The 23,507-nt window shown below is 45.9% G+C and overlaps 1 protein-coding gene and 1 non-coding gene across 2 annotated transcripts; both read right to left on the bottom strand.

Moving 5' to 3' along the window:
- Positions 1-358: 358 nt before the first annotated feature.
- Positions 359-460, bottom strand: LOC131915719 (U6 spliceosomal RNA). The gene has a single exon (XR_009380380.1). It is a non-coding gene; the product is annotated as a U6 spliceosomal RNA (small nuclear RNA).
- A 2,178-nt stretch (positions 461-2,638) lies between these two features.
- Positions 2,639-22,015, bottom strand: Ift46 (intraflagellar transport 46). The gene is made up of 12 exons (XM_059267733.1): positions 21,861-22,015; positions 21,148-21,244; positions 16,794-16,870; positions 12,826-12,959; positions 10,614-10,688; positions 10,365-10,458; positions 9,647-9,775; positions 7,309-7,430; positions 6,806-6,872; positions 4,088-4,148; positions 3,732-3,817; positions 2,639-3,065 (listed from the first exon to the last, which is right to left on the bottom strand). Exons 3-12 carry the CDS (start codon positions 16,833-16,835, stop codon positions 2,970-2,972), a joined length of 906 nt encoding a protein of 301 aa, XP_059123716.1. The 5' UTR covers positions 16,836-16,870; positions 21,148-21,244; positions 21,861-22,015; the 3' UTR covers positions 2,639-2,969.
- Positions 22,016-23,507: the final 1,492 nt, after the last annotated feature.

Below are 23,507 nucleotides of genomic sequence, written 5' to 3'. Positions count from 1 at the left end.
TAAGGACTCATGTAGTGTAGGCTAGCCTTGAATTCACTACTGGACAGAGGATGAATAACCTTGAACGTCTGATCTGCCTGCCTCCACCATGTACATGGGATTACAGCCATGTATCACCACCCTGGTTTTCCAAGTAAGTTTTAGAATGAACTCCACCCCCTTTCTTTTTGCTGTGCTAGTGACAGAACCCAAGGCTTGGTGCATGCCACACAAGTGCTCAGCTACTAATCTACACTGCCAATGTATACACAGCCTTCTCCCTCCCTCTCTCTCTTTTAAACATTTCCAACAGTTTCACAATCACAAAATAGCACAGAGGATAATGTCCTGTACAAAACACAACAGATTCAAACAGAGGGAAAACACGGAGCACTTCGCCAATGTGTGTGTCATCCTTGTGTAGGGGCCATGCCAATCTTCTCTGTACTAAGTGAGTTTTCAGTCACAGCAAGCGCCTGTGTACCCCCAGGAGCAGCAGTTCAGTGTCTGTTAGTTTAACATGGAACATTAACTACCATGGGTAAGAACCTCAGCCAAGGTGGTCTGTTCCCTGAAAACCTAGTGCAGTATCTGAGCTCCTATCCCAGCACACCTCCCCTCCAGTTAAACACTAACACTGATGCTAAGAGAACAGAGAACAGACCGCCTGGCCTCGTGTCCAAGTGAGCAGCACCAAAGCCTCTGGCCTGACGTGATCACAGCTGGTCTGAGTTTGTGTGTGTTGGTCCGTCAGGCTGACAGTGGAACCTTCCCCCTAATCCACCGAGGTCCCACTTGCTTCCCGTCAGTACTTGGCTCCACTACCCATTAATACAGTTGCTTACGCCCAAGCTGCCTTTCTCTCCATCCGCCATGTCTAGTCTCTATCAGGCTCTGTTGGCTCTACCTCTACTGGCCTGTTTCTCCAGAGCAGGGAATACTGAAGGAGCAAGCAGACGGGCCTTGCTAGCTTTCCCTCCCCAGCATCTAGCAATCGATCACAGTCTTTGGGGCTAGTCTTATTTCTACATATTTGTCCTGGAGTCAGTCACGCTTGTACAACGAGGTCCCCATAAAAATTCCAAAAGACGGGGCTCAGAGCTTCCAAACATACATACATACATACATACATACATACATATATAATTCCTTGTTCTCATGTTCGTGCTGTCACGGGAGGCAGGCAGGGGAGAGAGGAAGCAACAGCTTTGCTCAAAGTCCCTGCAGTGATGGATGAGGCTCTGCAATCTTCCTTAGCCCTCAGCATCCAGCCACAGCCAACTCCTGTCCTAGGTACCGATCTTTAACTTCCATCAGTCCCTATTCTCCCTTGTTTTACTGTTTTTCCATGTTAAATTTTTTAAAAATTACGTGTGTGCTGTGTGTATATTCATGCAAGTGCATGTGGCTACCAGAAAAAGTTCTCTCCTTTTCCTTGTGAGTTCCAGGGACTGAACTTGGGTTGGCAGGCTTTGTGGCAAGCACCTTTACCTGCTGTACCATCTTGCACATACTTTTGTAACCACTTTGTTATGTTCAATATCCTCTGTTAAAACAATTAGAACGGTTTCAGGTTTCCTGACTGGACAGTGGCTGATAGCACTCCAGCAGACCAGGCTGGACTTGAACTCACAGAGATCCCCCTGCCTCTGTCTCCCAAGTGCTGGGATTAAAGGCCTTGCCTGTGCTTCTTAACACCCACCAGTAAGTTAGGTGTCCCCACAACCTGCTCCTCGGGTTTCAACAGCTTGCAGAACTCAGAGAAACACCTTTCCCAGATTCTCATAAAGGACATTCAAAGGACACAGGTGAAGGGGTGGACAGTGGGCATGGTGACTCAGGGCTGTAATCCTCACACCCAGGAGGCAAAGGGAAGAGGATAATGAGTTCATGCTAGCCTGAGCTACACAGTGAATTACAGACCACTCTGGGCTGTACAGACACCCTGTCTAAAATAAACTAGTAAGATTATTTTAAAATTAAAAAAGACATGTAAGATGCATGCCACCTTCTCAGAACCTCCCTGCCTCTGTCTGAAAGTTCTCCACGCCCTGACATTTGACGTTTCCATGGAGACTTCACACAAAGGCACAGCTGAAACATGGACTGCTAGGCTGACATGTGACCGGGCAAAAATGGTCTGATCTAATACTGTGGATTTGTGGGGGGTGGGGCCTGGAAATTCCTCAGTATTGCTTCCTTGCTAAGAAGGGGCAAGACCTCATCTAAATGAGGGTCTTGATCTATTATCATCAGCCAAGTGGGTCAAAGGATTTGAGAATAAGCTGGGCTTGGCTGAAGATGTCTGTAAGCCTCAACCTGGGGGGTGGAGGTAGACAGAGGCAGGAAGATCAGGTTTTCAAGACTAGTCTGCACAGCCAGTTCAAAGCCAGCCTGGGCTACATGAGACCCTGTCTCATACCCCCAACAAAAGAAAAATAGAAGAATGTAAGACTGTAAAGGCAAATATCCACAACTTGCCTTGAGGAAGAGATTCAGTCTTTGTGGCCTGCTTGGGGAGAAAAGAGAGCAGGTGAAAGGGGGAAGAAGTCAGAGACAGGAAGACTGAGTCTAAAAGGCAGAGGCAGGCCCGAGTTCTATCCTAGTCACGCTGGAAATCACCAGGACAGTGGGGGAGGAATGAGTCAGGAGCCGTGGGTGAAAACCAAATATATATTTTATCACAACCTGACAGAACATTCTCCCAGTTAACTAAAGAGTGTTTTTGGAAGCTCCACCCCCAACCTGTGTCCTATGGCTCTCCGAAATCCGGTTCTTCCAACTCAGATGCCCACAGCAGTGTGGCCGCGTCCGTCCTTGGGGAAGGCAATCAGAGGCGGGCGGAAGGAGCCCAGTGGTAAATGTGTGCCCTGCGCTTGCGGACGGGCAGCAGGACCTGTGCTGCCCAAGCTAGCTGTGGGGCCAGCAGATGTTAAGCTCCACCAAAGCCCATGTCTTCACCTGACTTTGAAGCAGCCCTAGGAGGCGGCTCAGATGAAAGTCAGTGTCTCTGCATCCCCAGCCTGGGAGGCCGAGTTGGAGGGAGGGGTGAATGCTTTCTTGCCTTCAGCGAGAGCTTTAAAATGCTGCAAGAAAAGGGAGAGGACAGAGTTTGGAACATGCCAGTTACTACATTTTTTTTTTGTTTTTCGAGACAGGGTTTCTCTGTGTAGCTTTGCGCCTCTCCTAGAACTCGCTTTGGAGACCAGGCTGGCCTCGAACTCACAAAGATCCGCCTGCCTCTACCTCCCGAGTGCTGGGATTAAAGGTGTGCGCCACCACCGCCCGGCCAGTTACTACATTTTAACAAGAATGACCACTTTAAAACCCCCTTTAAGCTAAACTGAGCAAGGTAGCACAGGCTTGGAATCCTAGCAACTGGGAGGATGAGGCAGGAGGATCACTGTGAGTTCAAAACTAGCCTGGGTTACACCATCATTTCCAAGTCAGCCTTGGCCATAGTGAGACATGTCCCAAAACATGTCCTAAGTCTACTTCCAACTAATGCATTGGTTTATCTTTGAAAGAGACAGTGATGTACCCATCCCTTCAAAACAATCCCTGTCTGTCTCCTCCCTGCTCGCATTCCTGAGGCCGCTTGCTTCTGTGTGCCTCCTCACTAAGTTCTGTTTAAGCCCATCCTCTCTTCCTCCCACACCCCAGTCTCCTCTGCTGCTCACATAATCATGGAACAGACACTGTGACCCCAACAAGAACACAGGCACAGCAGGGCCCTGGACAGCCTGTCTCACCTGGGAGTTCTTGAATTCTGAGTAGAGGGAAAAGAGGAGGTGGAGGGACTGAATGCGGCTCTTGTAGAAAGGAATGTCCAGGATAGCTGTAACAGAGAAGAGCTCACAGGGACAGACGCCAACGCACTCCAGAACTGGAGGCACTTCTGTTCCGGACGCCACTCCTCTCCCAAATGGGACATGTTACTTTGGGGTTCAATGTTCAGCCCCAACACCACCCTAGAGGGCTGCCAACAGTACAGGTGGCTTCCGGTGAAGACTGTAAATCAAGATACCACTGTACAGGGACCAGCAAGCCCTTCCAAAGGCCCAGAACACAGCTGCCAGAGCCAGGGTAGGGGCAGGGAGGAGCTTACCACAGATCATGTCGATGTACTCGGCCAGGCTGCAGTCAATCTCAACGGTGGGCAGGCTCACCTGGCGGCAACACAGGATGGACAGTCAAAAGGCTCAAGAGGGCCTTTACGCCCACCACTTGGGAGATAAAACTCACGGACAGATCTCTACCAGTTCCAGGATAGCCTGGTCTACATAGTAAGTTCTAGGCCATCTGCACCTACATTGTGAAATTGTCAAAAGCAAACAAACAAAAAAAGGGACTAGAAGCCAGGCGGTGGTGGCACAGGACTTTAATCCCAGCACTTGGGAGGCAGAGGCAGGTGGATCTCTCTGAGTTTGAAGCCACCCGGGTCTGCAGAGTGAGTTGCAGGACAGCCAGGGCTACACAGAGAAACCCTGTCTCAAAAAAAACAAAACACGCCGGGCGGTGGTGGTGCATGTCTTTAATCCCAGCACTCAGGAGGCAGAGCCAGGCGGATCTCCGTGAGTTCGAGGCCAGCCTGGGCTACAGAGTGAGTTTCAGGAAAAGCACCAAAGCTACACAGAGAAACCCTGTCTTGAAAAAAACCAAAGAAAAAAAAAGAAAAAGAAAAAACACTAAAAACAGAATGTCCAATATATGACTCAGCTATACTACTCTTGGGCACATGCCCAAAGGTTGCCTACTACAGACACACTCACTCATAAATGTTTATTGCTGATTTATTCATAATAGCCAGGAAATGGATTCAGTCTAGATGTCCATCAACAGATGAATGGATAGTGAAAATGGGTACCTATACACAACAGAATTTCATTTAGCCACAAAGAAAGATGAAATGAAATATACAGGAACATGGAAAGACAAGTAACATATGTCCTCCCATTTTAATTTTTCTAAGTGTGTACTTCTGTGAGAGTGAGTGTTGGAAGAGGCTAGGAAATGAGAAAGGGGCCCTTGAGAAGGGAAAAAAGAGGGTGTGAGTGAGTGGAAAGGGTCACAGAATACACGACATGAAGGTAGAAAGGAGTTCCCTGGGAGGACAGAGTGATGGAGACAAGACTCGGGAAAGAACAACTGCAGGTCAGTGTGCATGAACACGTCAATATGAAAGGACCAACTGGAGGTTAATGTGCGTGAACACGTCACTAAGAAAGGACCAACTGCAGGTCAGTGTGCGTGAACACGTCACTAAGAAAGGACCAACTGCAGGTCAGTGTGCGTGAACACGTCAATATGACAGGACCAACTGCAGGTCAGTGTGCATGAACATGTCAATATGAAAGGACCAACTGGAGGTTAATGTGCGTGAACACGTCACTAAGAAAGGACCAACTGCAGGTCAGTGTGCGTGAACACGTCAATATGACAGGACCAACTGCAGGTCAGTGTGCGTGAACACGTCAATATGACAGGACCAACTGCAGGTCAGTGTGTGTGAACATGTCAATATGAAAGGACCAACTGTAGGTCAGTGTGCATGAATGTGTCAATATGAAAGGACCAACTGCAGGTCAGTGTGTGTGAACACGTCAATATGACAGGATCAACTGCAGGTCAGTGTGTGTGAACATGTCAATATGAAAGGACCAACTGCAGGTCAGTGTGCGTGAATGTGTCAATATGAAAGGACCAACTGCAGGTCAGTGTGCGTGAATGTGTCATAATTAAAGCTGTTAGTTTGTATGCTAGTGAAAAGAATTAAAAATAAAGAGATGGTTTGGCATGGGTTGGTGGCTTACGCCTGTAATCCCAGCCCTCAGGAGGTTGAAGCAGAAGTCCCATGGGTTGGAGGCCAACCTTAGATATAGAGTGAGTTCTAATTTAGGATTCACCGAGAGACTCTGTCTCTAAAACAAACAAACAAAATGGTTTCCTATTTTTTTTTCCTAAGTTTTTTTCTCTTTGTTATAAAAATTAGAGTGTAGGGCAAGAGTATAGCTCACTTGGCAAAGTACCTGCCTAATATGCAGGAAGCTCTTGGTTCAATCCCCAAGAAATAGATGATTGTTAGACAGACAGACAAAAAAATGGATGGAAGGATGGCTAAATAGAAATGGATGGATGGATGGATGGATGGACAGATGGGTAGACAGATAAGATTTAAACATCTGGCAATAAAGAATGAGACATCAGCTTCTAACATAGACAACACCTCCAGAGAAAGTGGCACCGACAGTAATAACGCAGGGGAGACATGTTTATCAGAGCCGGCTGCTCGAGGGAATGTCCCAGGAGCATTACTGCAATACATGGGAACTAGAAACTCTAAATGCCTGTCACTACAGATTAAAGAACAGTCTACAATTCATTTATGAAAATGAGTAAACAAGACCTAGAACATGGATGAGTCTCCCATCATGTAGAGAAGAGGGCATAAAAGTAGGTTTAGGGGGCTGATCCTATGACTAGCTCAGTGGGAGAGGACCTGCCTACCTTGGATGAGTTCCTAGGTTCAACCTCCAGTGCAGGGATGGAAAGGGGGAAGATTTAGAGAAAATACAAAAACAGGACAGTAGTCACTTTGGATGGGGAGAGCAGAGGGGTTTTTGGAAGGCTGGCAGTGTATGGTTTACTACTCTAATGTGTTGATTACATAAATGTGGTCAGTTGGCAAAATGATCAAGCTTTACAGTATGTATCTATTTCTATCATGGGTTCCAGTTCCATTTAGAAGTCAGAGTGCTAACATATAAGAGAGAAAACCCTGGGCCCTGGATGGATGCCACACTCACTCCTGCTCCTTCCCACTCACCTTTCCCAAGAGCTCTTCAAACTCTGGGGACCACTCCTGCATCAGCATGTCAATGTCAGGCATGGGCCTAGAGTGGAGAAGTAAATATGAAGAGAATCACTGACCAACGGCATCAGCTACCTCTAACCCAGGCACTCAACTGGGTGAGCCAGGGCTGCAGGAGAACCTAGAAGGGAAAAGCAAATGTACCAGGGCGTCGTTTGAAGCAGCCAGCTAAGTAATGATGCAGAAAATGCTCATCTTTGCATCTGCAATCTGTGCCAGCAGCTGCCAACTTTCCGATTTCTAAGCCAGATGAGGCACAGTGCGATGTACATCTTTTTAAGGACCTCATGCTGAGCTGCTTTACCCCCAGGTTTTGGCCTTTCCTCAGGAGCAAAGGGTCACTATAAACTACAGCGGAGAAGTCATGTCTCTGCCATGTACTGTCATGAGGAGGCAGAAGCAGGAAGAAGACTGAGTTGAAGGCCAGCTAAGACTACACAGTGACCTCTAGTCATCACCTGGTGTAGTGCACAGTCGCAGGGGGCTTAGAACGGTGTAACTCAGAGATGCTCTCAATCCAGGTGTCAATGGCTTTGGGATTCTTTTCTGCATCTTCCAGGCTCTTTACTTTCATATGTTGCTAGAAAAATAAGGAGAACAATGATATAGATACATTATAATGAAACCCATTATTTTGTATAACTGAGTTATTTGTTTTATTTATTTTTTGGTGTGTGTGTGTGTAGTGTTTTTTTAATAATCGTTTAATTATTTATTTTTATTTTATGAACATTAGTGTTTTGACTGCATGTCTGTGTGAGGGTGTTGGGTCCCTTAGAACCGGAGTTACAAACAGTTGTGAGCTGCCATGTGGGTGCTGGGAATTGAACCTGGGTTCTTTGGAAGAGCAGTTGGTTGGTGCTCTTAACCTCGGAGCCATCTCTCCAGCCCCAGGGTGGTGGTGTTTTATGTCAACTTGACACAAGCTGAAGTCCTCTGAGAAGAGGGAGCAGCAGCTGAGGAACTGCCTCCATTAATTTGGCCTGCGGGTAAGTGGGGGGATGGGGGTAGGGGGTGGAAGGACCCAGCCCCTAAGCAGGCGGTCTTGGGTGTATAAGAAAGCAGGCTGAGCACTGGGCAGTGGTGCACACTTTTAATCCCAGCACTGGGGAGGCAGAGCCAGGCAGATCTCTGTGAGTTCAAGGCCAGCCTGGGCTACGAGTGAGATCCAGAACAGGCAGGAAGAACAAGCCAGCAAGCAGCACTTCTTCCATGGTTCACTTTTAGTTCCTGACTTGACTTCCCTCAATGAATGGACTGTGACATGGGATGTGTAAGCCAAATTAACCCTTTCCTTCCCAAGTTGTTTTTGGTCATGACGTTTATCACAGCAACAGGAAGCAGACCAGGACAGTAATTTAAAACCATTAATTGGAAGAGTGCTGTTTGCTGGGCCTGATGGCACATACATTTAATCCCAGCACTTGGGAGGTAGAGGTCAGTAGATTTCGGTGGGCCATCCTGCTCTATAGTGGGTTCCATGCCAGCCAGGGCTATATAGACAGACCCTATCTCAAAAAGCCAAAAGAGTAGAAAAAGTGCTGTTCGCTGAGCACAGTAATGCACACCTGCCAACTACAATCCCAGCACTTGGGAAGTAGAGGCAGGAAGATCAGGAGTTTGAGGCTAGCCTGGGCTACCTGACAACTTGTCTCAAAAAGATAAAAGAAAGAAAGAAAAAGACTGGTGGAGCCATGAGAAGGAGGCACAGTAAAAGGGGGGCTGACCACAGTGAAATGCCATTTCACATCTGCTAGGACGGCTGGAATTAAAAGGGCCAATCACAAGTGTAAGTTAGGATTTGGAGAATTTTCAATTCTCCTTCATTGCTGGTGGGACTGCTACCAGTTCAGAAAACATTCTGGCAGTTCTTCAAAATTTTGACCAGAGTCAATAAACAGCAATGCAATCCTCCTCCTCCTCCTCCACATATATGCAAGAGAGATCACACATCCGCCATACAAAGACGTACACTTGAATGCTCTAGCTGTGTTCCTAACGGAAGTGGGAACAACTGACAAGCCTAAGGAAATGTGGCTTACACTAAAAAGAGTATTAGTCACAGGAGGAATGATGTGGCCCGTAGAATTAGGAAGAGAGACCGGCTTTGGCTCCTTTCTGAAGGGAGGAAGCTTTGTAAGTCAGTGACGGAGACTCAGTGCCAGGACACCTGGCTGGAATAGAAAAGCACTGTAGAGTAATAAGCATACAACTCCGTGAATGTACTGAAAGCCAGTGAGTGAATTGTCCAATTAAAAGGGGGACTCCTGGGGCTAAAGAGATGGTTCAGGTGTTAAGAGTCTGGCTGCTCTTATGGAGGACCCAGGTTCAATTCCCAGCACCCACATGGCAGCTCACAACCATTGGTAGCTCCAGCTCCAGGGGATGTGATGCTCTCTTTTGGCCCCCCTGGGCACTGCATTCATGTGAGGCACAAACACGCAAATCTTCAAATAAAAAAAGGTGGGTGTGTGACTCCTATGGTATGTAAACTATCTCAATAAAGCCATCACTAAAAACCCAGGCTGGCCAGGCGGTGGTGGTGCATGCCTTTAATCCCAGCACTTGGGAAGCAGAGCCAGACGGATCTCTGTGAGTTCGAGGCCAGCCTGGGCTACAGAGTGAGTTCCAGAACAGGCACCAAAACTACACAGAGAAACCCTGTCTTGAAAAACAAAAAAGAAAAAAACTCAGGCTGGTCTGAAGCCACACCCCCTTTCAACAGGCAATGGTCAGTGCAGCCTCTGACCTAATCCCCTGCTTTCACGCTGGGCCCTGCTCTGACCAGCAGCTTACCGTGATGTTGTGCTGCTTGGAATTCTCTGTTAACCAGAGTGAGAGCACAGTAGGGTCCGACTGCTTTGTAGATGGCTCATCTAACACCAAGAGGCCAAGGTGGTCAGGCTTTCCGTCAGGACGTGGCACCTGGTTCAGAGAAAGGTTAGGAGCACTGAGGGGAAATGGGAGATTCACAGCAGAGCCATGGCTTCTGCTTCCCATAAACTGCTGAAATTATTATTTCCAGCAGTGAATTTCCAGTAGTGTGTCAACAGTAAAAAGCATGCCCCTCTATTATACTAGACTGAGTCCTATCTAGAATGAACCCACACAATGTATGGAGCATAAATATGGGGCTAAATTCATGGTCAATTAGGGAACAAACACATAATAATGCATCACATAACCCAGTGAGTGGAATCTGAGGAGACAGAAAGGTTAAGAACTCCAATGCAACACCACGCAGTGGTGGTGCATTGCAGACATTTAATCCCAGCACTTGGGAGACAGGCAGGTGGATCTCTGAGAGTTTGAGGACAGCCTGGTCTAAAGAATGAGTTCTAAGACAGCCAAGGCTATGCAAAGAAACCCTGTCTTGGGAAAAAAAAAACAAAACTCCAATGCAATGAAGACTATTAAGGCAGCCAATTGTCATCAGAGAAATTAGAGGAACTATTAGAACAGATGAGCTGGAGCAAACCCCAGAGGAATCCTTTTTAGGATGCACCATCTGTACCTTTAAAAATGCATCAATATCCCCAACAGCTGGAATAAAATCAGGAATGAAAGGTTTCAGTTTATGGTCCAGATCGATCAGCTGAGGTGTGTACCTACAAGAGACAGTAAAGGGAAGGTGGAAGCAGTCAGAAATGTCACTTGACTGGGTTAAACAGCATCAGAAGCACTGAGTGTTGCTTTGAACTAGGGAGTGGAATGGCTCGGGCAGGCAGGCATGGTCGGGTACAGCGGACGCTCCAATGCTTACCGGCTGATGTACTCAAAGAGCTCCTTGATCTCAGCTGAGACCGGCAGATGCTCATAGTCTGCAGGATCGTAGGCCCTGGGGAGGAGACACAGGCAGGTCAAAGCCACCCTCGAGGAGCACAGGTGGCAGGGCCCTGGCCAGCCCATGTGATCTGCACTATAGAGACGTGAGCCTGAACCTACCACCTGCCCCTGCCTACTTTCCTGGTGGCTTACAAAGAAACTTTGACATTGATTATAATTACTTCTCAATGATCTCTAATTAAAGGAAAAAGCTTCAGAAAACCCATGTGATTTTTTAAAATTTTATTTATGTACTTTTTCTTAGGTATAAGTGCTCTGTCTGCATGTATGCCTACATGCCAGAAGAGGGCATTGGATCACATTATAGATGGTTGTGAACCACCATGTGGGTGCTGGGAATTGAACTCAGGTCCTCTGGAAGAGCAGCCAGTGCTCTTAACCACTGAGCCATCTCTCTAGCTCCAATTATTATTATCATTATCATTATTATTATTTTAATGTGTATGGGTGTTTTGCCAAGTATGTCTGTGCACCACGTTTATATCTTATGCCCAAGGAAGCCAGAAGATTGTGTCAAATCCCCTGGGATTGGAGTTACAGACAGCTGTGAGCTTCCATGTGAATTCTGGGAACTGAACCCAGGTCCTCTGTAAGAGCAGCCAGTGCTCTTTACCACTCAGCCATCTCTCCAGCCCCACAACATGACTTTTAAAAATCTTTGAGTATACGTGTGTACGCATGCATGTGTGGTGAATGTGATGCATGCACACATGTGTGTGCAGGTGCACATGCCAGGGAATGCACATGGAGGTGAGAGAGGGCTGTGGTGTGCAAGTGAATAGATGTGTGTGTGAAGGTCAGAGACAACTAGAGGGAGTTGGTTCTCTCCTTCCACCACATGGGTCCCAAGGAATAAACTGAAGTCTTCAGGATTGGTGGCAGGTGCCTTTACCCTCAGAGCCAGCTGACCCAACTCTTGGGTTTTCTGAGATAGGGCCTTGTTGTGTATGTAGCTCAAGCTGGTCACAGGCCTGCAATACTCCTGTTTCAGCGTCTTGAGTGTTGGGATTACAGGTCTGTGCCACCATGCCCAACTTACTAAATATATTTTATACATATTTTAAAAAGATTTATTTTTTATATAGATATGCTAGTGCATGTGCATGCACATGTGTGTACACTGCAAAGGCCAATAGAGGGCACTGGATCCCTGGAACTGGAGTAACAGGTGAATTTGAGCCAGCCAACATAGGTGCTGGGAACCAAAGTTGGGTCCTCTGGAAGAACAAGAAGCACCCTTAAGCACAGAGCCACCACATTTGGCTGCAACATATACTTTCAACAAGTAGAGAAAATTTTGATTGGTTATTTCACCATTTAGTTCACTGGTAATTTTATATACATAACTTCTTAATTAATTTTTTGTTATACTTATCTGTTTAAGATGAAGCCTTGCTATGTTGCCCAAGTTGGCCTTAAACTACTGGGTTCAAGAGATCCTCTTATCTCAGCCTTCCAAGTAGCTGAGACTTTGTGTATGTGCCAGTATGTGGCTAGTAATTGTATTTTATATGTTTGTTTTGCAGTTCTGGGGATTGAACCCAAGGCCTCACATATAGCGGCAAACACATGACCACTGACTGAGCTGTATCTATATCCCCAGTGTATATGTTGATTATAACTTACAGGAGTGAATCATGACTCACTGTGACAACGGGGCTGCAACAGAGTAAAATGCTGTTGTTGTTGTTATTGTTGTTGTTGACTTAGCACCACCCAAGAACCTTGCCTCGACATGAGGCCCCTGAAGCTCTTCTGTCCTGTCCCGAAGGATCTCAGCCTACAATGGAAATGCTTATGTGCATGTAGTTTGCCCCCTAGACAGACAGGCTTTGGTATACGCACAAGTGCACTTCTTCCCCAAACTGGGAGCTCCTGGAAGGCAGAGGCCATGCTTTCAGTTAACCCCGTGTACTTGCTGAGCCCACAAATGTTTCAGATAGTTTAGGTGACATCACAGGAGCAGATCAGGCAGTGGGGCCAGGAAGAAACGACAACTCCCAATGCCAGGCTCCTGAGACACGAGAAAACCCTAAGCAGACGATATCGAAAGACGCTGCAGTCTGTTCCCAGATAAGTCCTTCTAACTGCCGCTCTGAACAAACCCCCTTGGCGCAGGTCCTTCCTACCCTTCCAGAGGTGCTCCGTGCTCCTCTTCATCATCGTCGTCGTCAGAATCAGTCTCGGATGAGTCATCGTCGTCGTCATCATCATTTTCACTGAAGCCCCGCTGAGGTGTCAACTGTGAGGGCTTCTTCTTCTCCTGGGCAGGGCGGGTGGGCGGGCGGGCGGGGGAGAAACAATTACAGAACAGAACACAGCTTCACAGAGTTAAACAAATGCACCAGAAACAAAAGTAACACACCTTAAAATAATATTCTACAACAGGGCACCCGCACTCACATTCACATACTCACAGTCCTCCTGCACACACACACTTATACATAATTAAGGGTAAAATAAATCATATAGAGGGGAAGAAAAAGCTCAGTGGCCAAGCGCACATACTGCTCTTGCAGAGGACCAAAATTTAGCTCCTGACACCTACAAAAGGCAGCTCACAACCTCCCCTCCTGTAACACCAGCCCAAGGGGATCTGATCTCTTCTGGCCTCCATGGGTACCTGCACTCACATGCACAGACACACAAACATAATTTAAAAATAAAATAAACATTGGAAAAGGGTAACAACTTGAGTTTAGGGAGTAAGGAAAGAAGAAGAAGTGGGGCAGAGAAACTTTATATAGGCATATGATACTCATAAAGATCACAGAGAAACCTAGCATCTAGTTTGTAAGAATGCTCAGAGTAAGGGCTGGAAACTATCACGAGAATAAGTGGATACTCAACCCTGAGCCTGGATTCACACAAGCAGCTCTGGAGAGTCGGGGCTTCCTATTTCTGCTCAGTGGTTTCTCCACAGTACCTTTCCCTGTGAGTTAAGTGACTATGTACTCTAGTTCAGGATGAGGGCTCCTTTGTCCTTGGCATTACAGCCTAAGTTTTTTTGAGTTTTTTTTTTTTTTTTTTGTCATTGTCATTGTTGCTGGGTTTTTTGGTTTTGTTTTTGGTTTTTCCAGACAGGGTTTTATTGTGTAGCCCTGGCTGGCTGTCCTGGAACTCACTCTGTAGATCCGCTTGCCTCTGCCTCCTGAGTGCTGCGATCAAAGGCATGCACCACCACCACCGGGCAACAGTCTACACTTTTGAGCTGGCTGGCTATGCTCCATCCTACGCTCTCAGGTCCTTGAGAGAGGGTCTAGTGGTATCTGCACTTGCAGAGACAGTTGGGACAGGGTCCTTATCTTTGTCTCTGTGGCCTGTAGCCTGTAGCATGCTTTCCCTCGGGACCTGACAGGTGGTCAACTAGCCTCCTTTAAAAGTAGCTTTTAGGGTCTGAGGAGATAGCTCAGGGGTTAAGAGCATTGTTAAGGATCTGGATTCAATTCCCAACACCCACATGGCAGCTCACAACCATCTATAATCCCAGTTTCAGGGATCCAATGTCCTCTTCTAGCCTCCATGGGCACAAGATACACATGGTGCATAGAAATATATGCATAGAAATATATGCAGGAAGGTGGGCAGTGGCAGCAAATGCCTTTAATCCAGCACTTAGGAGGCAAAGGTAGGCAGATCTCTGTGAGTTCGAGGCCAACCTGGTCTACAGAATGAGTTCCAGGACAGCCAGGGCTACACAGAGAAACCCTCTCAAGAATAACAAAAACAAAAAAATTGACTGTCATTTTAGAAATTGTTCAAAAATAGATGGCTTCCTCTAGTTATAGGTGTGTACTAAATTGGAAAGATAAACCAGCCTTGACTACCGCCCATTGCATGAAGCCTAAAAGAATGTAGTGTGGCTCCACCAACTGTGGAGACCAACCAGGAAAAGGGTTCACTTTTCTCTGACTGTTCTTCAGAGTCATGCTTTGGGAACTTCCTGACACAATGTCAGATGCTTTCTACAGACAAATGACTAGGATACTATCTTGTGTATAAGATGATAAAATGATGCACTAGTCATAGAGTGAGACCTTAAAAACCTTACTTCCTAATGTTTTAATGTAGTCAATTTGTATCATTTCAGCTTCTTGCATTACTATAAATACTCTTCATATAAATTTCCAAAGTTTTTGTTGTTGTTTGTTTTTTCCTTTTTAATTCTATATGTATAGGTGTTTTGCTTACATGTATGTCTGTGTACAACATGAGTGTTTGGTGTCCATGGAGGACAGAAGAGGATGTTTCATTCTCCTGGGACTGGAATACAGACAGTTGTGAGCAGCCATGCAGGTGCTGGGAATTGAACCTGGGTCCTCTGGGAGAGCAGCCAGTGCTCTTAACTACTGAGCCATCTTTCCAGCCCATTTCTTTGTTTTATGGTGCTGGGGATTAAAGCCAGGGCCTTAGGGATGTTAGGCAAGTGCCAATCTGCAGCCATCAATGCCCCCATTTAAAGGACAATAAAAATGTGAGGAGTTTTGTTGTTGTTTATGAGACAGGGTCTTTCTGTAATCCAATCTGTGCTGGAACTCATTATGGAGTCCAGGCTGACCTTAAATTCTTCATCATCCTGCCTCAGCCTCCCAAATTTTGGGATTATAGACATGTGCCACAATAACCAAGGACAAATAAGACATGAGCAATGGGCCAGGAGTGGAGGCCGAAGCATAAAAAGGTGCTATGCAGGGCACAGGTGCCACTCCTAACTGGCTAGACTATGGCATTCCCAGCCTTTCCTCAAACAAGTGACTGCTCACAGGATAATAGCTGAGGGACATCTGTGTCTTAAGACATCGATGTTTCATAAAATATTGGCATCACCACAAATGCTGGGAATAAAATCATCCCTGGGCCAATAATTCCAAACTTGCTTAGCATATGAATTGCCTATGCTGCTTATTCAGCACTCGGGAGGAAGAGACAGGTGGATCTCTGAGTTAGAAGCCAGTCTGGTCTCAAAAGCAAGTTTCATACCAGGTAGGGCTACACAGAGAAACTCTGTCTCCAAAAAAACAAAACAAAATTTATACACACACACACACACACACACACACACACACACACACACAAACACACAAGTTCTTAGGTAGTACCTTTGAGGAGGGAACTAGGAATCTATACTTTTTTTTTTTTAAAGATTTAATTTATTATGTATACAGCATGTATGACCAGAAGAGGGAGCCAGATCTCATTAGGTGGTTGTGAGCCACCATGTGGTTGCTGGGAATTGAACTCAGGACCTCTGGAAGCACAGTCAGTGCTCTTAACCCCTGAGCCATCTCTCCAGCCCCAGGAATCTATACTTTTATGTGTCACTATTTTATTGTGTATGTATCTGGTGCCCAGAGTGGCCAGAAGAGAACAGAGATTCCCTGGAACGGGAGTTACATAAGGTTGTGAGCTGCCATCTGGGGATTGGGAACTTTCCTCTAGAAGAGCAATCAGTGCTCTTAACCGCTGAGACATATCTCTAGCCAAACAATGAATACATGTACACACACACACACACACACACACACACATATTTTTCATAGGGTTTCTCTGTGTAGCCCTGGCTGTCCTGGAACTCTCTGTACATCAGCCTGGCCTCAAACTCACAGAGATTTGCCTACCTTAGCCTTCCAGTGCTGGGATTAAAGGTGTGCACCACCACTGCCTAGCTGGAATCTGTATTTTTAAGAGCAAGTATCCTAGTTGATTTTTGTAATCAATAAACTCTGAATCATTATCGATTTTAGATGAAGCTCCTCACTAAAAGCCAGCTATAGGGGCTGAAGAGATGGCTCAGTGGTTAAATACACTGACTGCTCTTCCAGAGGACCTGGGTTCAATTCCTAGCACCCACATGGCAGCTTATAGCTGTCTGTTACTCCAGCTCCAGGGTTTCTGACACCATCACACAGACATACATGCAGGCAAAACATCAATGCACATTTAAAAAAAAAGCCAGCCATAATGATAGTCTGAGTCGGAGATGGTCTCATCAGTAAATGTGAAGCCACTAGGTGAGTGCTCAGGAAATGCTTCCTGCTGACTCGGGTCCTCTCACACCCACCACCAGAGCCCTGAGGAAGCTGTGGCTGTACTGCACCTTGTTTTCCTCTTCATACTCGTCACTGCTGTTGTCAGCCATAGTCTTGTTAGGGAGGCCAGCAGAAAGAAGGGGGCCTTAGAGGAAGAGTTTCCCAGTTAGTGCTAAATCATCGTGAAAATAAACAAAACCAAAAATTTCACTTCACAACCTTTTTAATTTGTCATTTTATTTATTTTTGGTTCTTCTTTTTTTCTTATTTCTTTTCTTTTTCTTTTTTTTTTCCCAAGACAGGTTTCTCTGTGTATCCCTGGCTGTCCTGGAACTCACTTTATAGACCAGGCTGGCCTCAAACTCAGAAATCCACCTGCCTCTGCCTCCTAAGTGCTCGGATTAAAAGACATAAGCCACCATGCCCAGCCTAAAGTTACAATATTTTATGTAACAACGTTTATAGGAACATGAAGGGAGCCAATGAGATAGCTCAGACTGGGGGAAAACCTCATGGTCTTTTAAAACTGAAGACCTGCATTCCATCCCCAGCACTCACAGTAAAAGAAGAGAAAGGACTTCTGAAAGTTGTCCTCTGGCCTACACACACACACACACACACACACACACACACACACACACACACACAAATAAAAAACAAGCCGGGTGTGATGGCATGTTTTAGCCCCAGGTCCAGGGAGGCAGAGGCAGGTGGATCTGTGAGCTCAAGGCCAGCTTGATCTACATAGTGAGTTTCCGGCCAGCCATGGCTACATGGTGAGACCCTGTCTCAAAAATAAAATAAAATAAAACAAAACTTGGGAGGAAAGGCAGGATACTGAATTCTAGTCATAGCTCTGTCAATTCAAGACATTACTATAAATATTCCTTTGCCTACGCACTGGGCTAGACATTATACTAATTGATTACCTGCAATTATACGACTAGAAACTGAACTGTACCGGGGTAAACTGAGGTATGTGATTAATAAAGTGAAAGAGTATTGGGTTAAAAGGAGGACCGGTCTGAGGGCAACTCTATCACTTGCACAAAATGACTTACCCTCTCCGTGTGTCAGTACTGTCTAAACGGGGTCAGTGACAGGATCGAGTGAAAGCCTATCTGGAAGAGAGTGACCTAGAGCCTGGCAAATAGCAGCTAGTTGTGAATTTGAATTTGAATCAGGGCATACGAGCAATAACAGAATCTGTAAAAATAACAGCATATTCTGAAATTGAAAGTATAACCAGATGTCAGACTAACCAGCATGAAAACATGTTAGATGAACCCTAAGTCAAACACATGCAAATCAACATTTTTGACTTATTAAATTACCCAGCTGCAAACAAGTCCACAGCTAGCAAGAGCATAAATTTGCTCAAGTCACTGGACGTGGTAGCTTACAACACTCAGAAGACTAAGGCAAGAAGGGTACCTCAAATTCAGGGCCAGCTTGAGCTGCATAGTGAGTACCAGTTTAGCCTAGGCTCCACTGAGTAAAACCCTATTTTGAAACAAACACATAAAAACCAAACATGATGGAGTAAAAACCCTAGTGGCTCAGTAATACTCAACATGTTCACTTCCACAGTACATATACTAAAATTTGGAATGACGCAGAGATTCCCACAGCCCCTATGCAAAGATCACATGGAAATCCATGAAGCGTTCCATAATTTTGGAAAATAAAGTAAATACTCTAAAGTACTGAAAACAAGAATTTAGGCAAACAATTGTACAGCACCACATATATCAACATTGTTCACAATAGCCACAAGTGAACAACACAACTGTCTGTCAGGAGATGAAGGTATTTAAAAATGTTGTATATGGGGCTGGAGGGATGGCTCAGAGGTTAAGAGCACTGGCTGTTCTTCCAGAGGTCCTGAGTTCAATTCCCAGCAACCACATGGTGGCTCACAACCATCTGTAATCTAGTGCCCTCTCTGGCATGCAGGCAGAATACTGTATACATAATAAATAAATCTTTAAAAAAATGTTGTATATCCACACAATAGACTCTATTAATAGAATATTATTCAGCCATAAAATTGAATATAATTATGATACATGCTATAGCATAAACAAACCTTGAAACATGTATACATGACAAGAGCCAGCCACAAAAGGACATGATGATTTACCTACAAAGTACCCCTAATAGGCAAACTCACAGGGGCAAAGTAGTGGTTAGCAGGAAAAAAAGAGTCAAGAGATCTGTTTGTTTGTCTGTTTGTTTCTCAGGCAGGGTCTCACTATATAGCACTGGCTAGCCTGGAATTCACTATGTGAGGCCAGATCAGGCTGGCCTCAAACTCATACAGATCCACCTGTCTGCCTTCCCAGTGCTGGACTAAAGGCATATACCCCCATGCCTGGCATCAGTCACTGTTTAACCATGAGGGAGTTCTAGAAACGTAGCTGTGGGATTTTGAATGAGAACAGCTCCCAGAGGCTTATATGTTTCAATGCTTGGTTAGCAGCTGGTAGAGCTGTTTGGGAAGGATTAGGAAGTGTGGTCTTCTTGGAGGTGTGTCACTGGAGATGAGCTTTGAGATTTCAAAAATCCATGCCATTCCCAGTTAGCTGCCTCACGGTTCTGTCTAAAGATGTAAGCTCTCAGCTGTTCCTACAGCCATGATTTCACTCAGTCATCATGAACTCTAATCCCCTGAAACTGTAAGCCTCAAATAAACTCTTTTTTCTTTAAGTTGCCTTGGCCATGGTGTCTTATCACAGCAACAGAAAAGTAACTAAGACAGTGGTGACAGTTACCAGACAATGTAAATGTACGTAAAGCCATTTAACTTTAAATGCCGTTTAAAGTGGCTAAAATAGTATTCTATACCATGTATATGTTACTACAATAAACACTGAGTTGGCGATCACACTCAGTTGGATTTTTTTTTGTTTTTGAGTTTATTTATTTTTATTTTATGTGCATTGGTGTGCATATATGTCTGTGTGAGGGTGTCAGATCCTCTGGAACTAGAGTTATAGACAGTTGTGAGCTGCCAAGTGGGTGCTGGGAATTGAACCTGGGTCCTCTGGAAGAGCAGCCAGCCCTCTGAACCTCTGAGCCATCTCTCCAGCCCCTCAGTTTTTGTTTACTGTGGTAAAATATACATGGGTGTGATCCCCAACTCAGGACCCGAATCTGAGCAAGCCTTGATGATTCTGTAACCACAGTCTCTCCTGTATTTGTGTCATGTCTATTTATGCCACAGTCCAAATCATTTCCAACTCCACCCAGCCACTACCACAGCACTTCTACCTGCTGCCTCATTTCCATCTGTGAACCCTCCAAGAAATTCTACACATAACACCAACACCGCCTCTGAAATTCTGCATTCCGCTTGTTATACCTCTTCCCTCCTTTCTGATCAGACCCCTCTCATCATATACTGGTCTTTTCTCTTGAGTCTTCCCTGGCCACAAATTGATCTCACCCATCACCATTACATTTCATAGCAGTAAACAATTTGCCTACATCAATGCATACATGACATGTGTAATAATGACTTTATACACTGGCCATCTGTCTTCTACAATTACAAGCATCAGGATGGCAGACAATGTGTCTTTTGTTTACCACTTTATTTATTACCCAGTGCTAACATGGCACATAGCAAGCATTCAAAAATGTTAGGGAGCTGGGTGTGATGGCACATGCCTTTATTCTCAGCAATGGGGAGGCAGAGGCAGGCCTGGTCTAGAGTGAGTTGCAGGGCAGCAGGGGAAACCCTGTCTTGAGAAAACAAAACAAAATAAAAAAAAAAAATCTAAAATAACCACATACAAAAAATGGTAAGTGAATAAATGAATAATGTCAAGTCCTCTGCTAAAACTCTGCTGCAATTACGGTTGGGGTGGCAGGTTATGACACATCTTAATGAGTTAAAGAGAAAAACACAGCAGTGAACCCTGCTGGAGAGATGGCTCGATGATTAAGAGCACTGGCTAATCATCCAGAGGACCCAGGGTTCAATTCCCAGCACCCACATGGCAGCTCACAACCATTTGTACCTCCAGTTCAAGGGAATCCAACGCCCTCTTCTGGCCTCTGGGGGCACCAGGCACGCAGGTGGTACACAGACACACATGGAGGCAAAAAGAAAAACAAGACAACACTCACACACATAAAATGTTTAAAAATAATTAAAGAACAACTAAGCAGAGCGAACCGGTGGCAGAATCTCTGCAGTGCAGTAACATGAAGCACACAGTGATAGCGGATGGGTTTGCAGTCGAAGACTGCAATCCGATGAACCGATTTCTCCCTCCACTAGCGAGAAAACTGCAGCAAGTGCTCGGCTCACGAAGTTAACAACCTAGGAGCTTACTGAATACAAACATGAACCCAGTCTGTGCTAGCGTTTTGAAAACCACCTCCCTTCTTTTCTCTCTTTTCTTCTTCTCTTACCTTGATGTCCTGGGGCTGGAGGGCTAACACTGGCAACCTCTTCAGAGTCGTTAATCTCTAGACGCTCATCGTAAGTCTGGTTCTCAACGATTTTGGTCTAAGCAAAAGGAGGTCGGTTACATAGCTCCTACCACCGCATATACATTGAAGACTCCGCGCAGAGATGCACTCACTCCCACCCAAGCTTTCCCCTGACCCCAGAGCAAGCGGCTAGCCCGCTTCAACGCTTATTTAGCTAGCACTGGCTGAGAGCCGAGAGAACTGCGGAGGAAAAAGACATCCAACCTTTCCCAGCAGTAAACCAAAAGCTAATATAAGATGCGCTCAAGGGAAGCACAGCATGCATAGGTAGACTGCGATCGTCTCGGGTTTGGTCAGTTTTCCCACAGCTGTTGAGGCTTCTGGCGGGGGGGGGGGGCTGGGGGGTTGGGGAGGGAGTATAGGGACCGTACTGGACTACAGAGGTTTTAGAGTCTAGACAGAGTTCAGCTTGTGGGTCACCTCTGGGCCGAGAAGGGAAAGATGGTCCTGAAAGAAGGACCCAGTCTCAGGCCCATCCACTAATCCCCAAAGCATCACCTCTACCCTTCCACCCGTTTTGAAGACAGGATCCCATTGGTTTCTTGGAGAGCCAAGGATCCAGAGTAGTTGGTTGGGCGCGGAGAGCGAAGAACGCGGTGGGTAGTCTCCTGGCGTGAGCACCAAGTAATTACCTGTAGCCCCTCTGGATCCGTTTCCTCTATTTGGAAAGAACCCCAGCCTAGGACTGGGGTCTCACTCTCAGGCCCGGCCACTTCAGGGATCCCTAAGAGCAGTAAGCCGTCTGTTGTCAGTCGCTAGGCAAAAGGATAAATAAATTAAAAAAAAAAAAAAAAATAGAGCGAGAGCGAGGAGGAATAATCGCGAGACCTACCGCACCGCCCTCCCACCCCCGCCCCACCCCCTCCCGGTGATGGCGGAAGTGGGGACGCGGTGCTGGGATAGAGCGGCCCGGCGCTCTAGGTGGCCAAGCAGCCGGCTTGTCCATGGTTTCCGCAACTGAGTCGGTTGTGACACCTAGTGGTCAAAGGTGGTAGGGCAGGCTGTTGAATTTCTTCCCTCCGACTGGAAACTCACCTCAAAGACAAGGCTCACTTATCAGGCAGTTTGTCCTAGATAAGCCTAATCAGAATTTAGACACTCTTCAGGGGGAAAGTCCAAGAATGTCTAAAAGCCCTTTTATAGCATCTCTAGGATACGATAGCTCTTTTCCTCACGGTGCCCTGTGTCACGTACTTTATTCTTCCTTTAACTGAGATTAGGATTTAACTGTTTCCTGTGTTTTTAACTTGCTAAAGAGAATTGTGAGCCTGGCGAAGTGGTGCATGGTTGCAGTCCCAGCACTTGGGAGGTAGAGGCAGGAGGATCAGAAGTTCAAGGTCAGCTTCAAACTTGGTGAATTTGAGGCCAGCCTGGGCTACTGAGGGCCTGTCCCAAAACAATAAAACAGTGTGATAAAAAAAATAAAAATAAAAATAAAAGTGAAAGCACTTTATTTTGCTGAGCGGTGGTGGAATCCCAGCGCTAGGAAGGCAGAGGCACTTGGATCTCCGAGACCAGCCTGATCTACAAAAAGGAGTTCCAGGACAACAAGGACTACACACAAAGAAAACCTGCCTCGAAAACCTCAAAAGGGGGCGGGGGGGGGGGGGGGGAGAACAGTGTTCAGACCTGCACATACCTGCAATCCAAACTCAGGAGACTGAGACAAGACCTCCAGGTTAGGGTTAGCCTGGGCCACACAGGGAAACCTTGCCTAAATAAATAAAAAGAAAACTGGGGGGGTGGGGGGTGGGGGAGATGAGAAAATACACACTTCTTTAAAAAAAAAAGATTGATGCTCAAAACTTGCACAGATTTATGGGACATGTGTGTTGTTTCCATACATGTGTACATTGCAGAATATTCAAATCATATAATTTCTAGCTCCTCAACCATTTTTTTTTTTCCCTTATTTGAGACAAGGGCTCAAGATGCAACTCTGGCTGGTCTGGAACTCACTATATAGACAAGGCTGGCCTCGAACTCATAATTGTCCTGCTTTGGCTCCTCCAGTGTTGCTGTTCCATGTGTGTGCCACCAACGATTCTTATTTATTTCAGTTTGTTGGGGGGTTTTATATATAATTTTATGTGCATTGGTGTTTTGCCTGCATGTATGTCTGTGTGAGGGTGTCAGATCCCTTGGAACTGGAATTACAGACAGTTGTGAGCTGCCATGTGGGTGCTAGAGACTGAACCCAGGTCCTCTGGAAGAGCAGTCGGTACTCTTAACCACTAAGCCATCTCTCCAGCCCATTTGCTAGGTTTTTTTTGTTTGTT

Source organism: Peromyscus eremicus, chromosome 7 (genome assembly GCF_949786415.1).
Source record: "Peromyscus eremicus chromosome 7, PerEre_H2_v1, whole genome shotgun sequence".
Taxonomy (NCBI): Eukaryota; Metazoa; Chordata; class Mammalia; order Rodentia; family Cricetidae; genus Peromyscus; species Peromyscus eremicus.
This window is presented reverse-complemented; position numbering and strand designations above follow the sequence as displayed.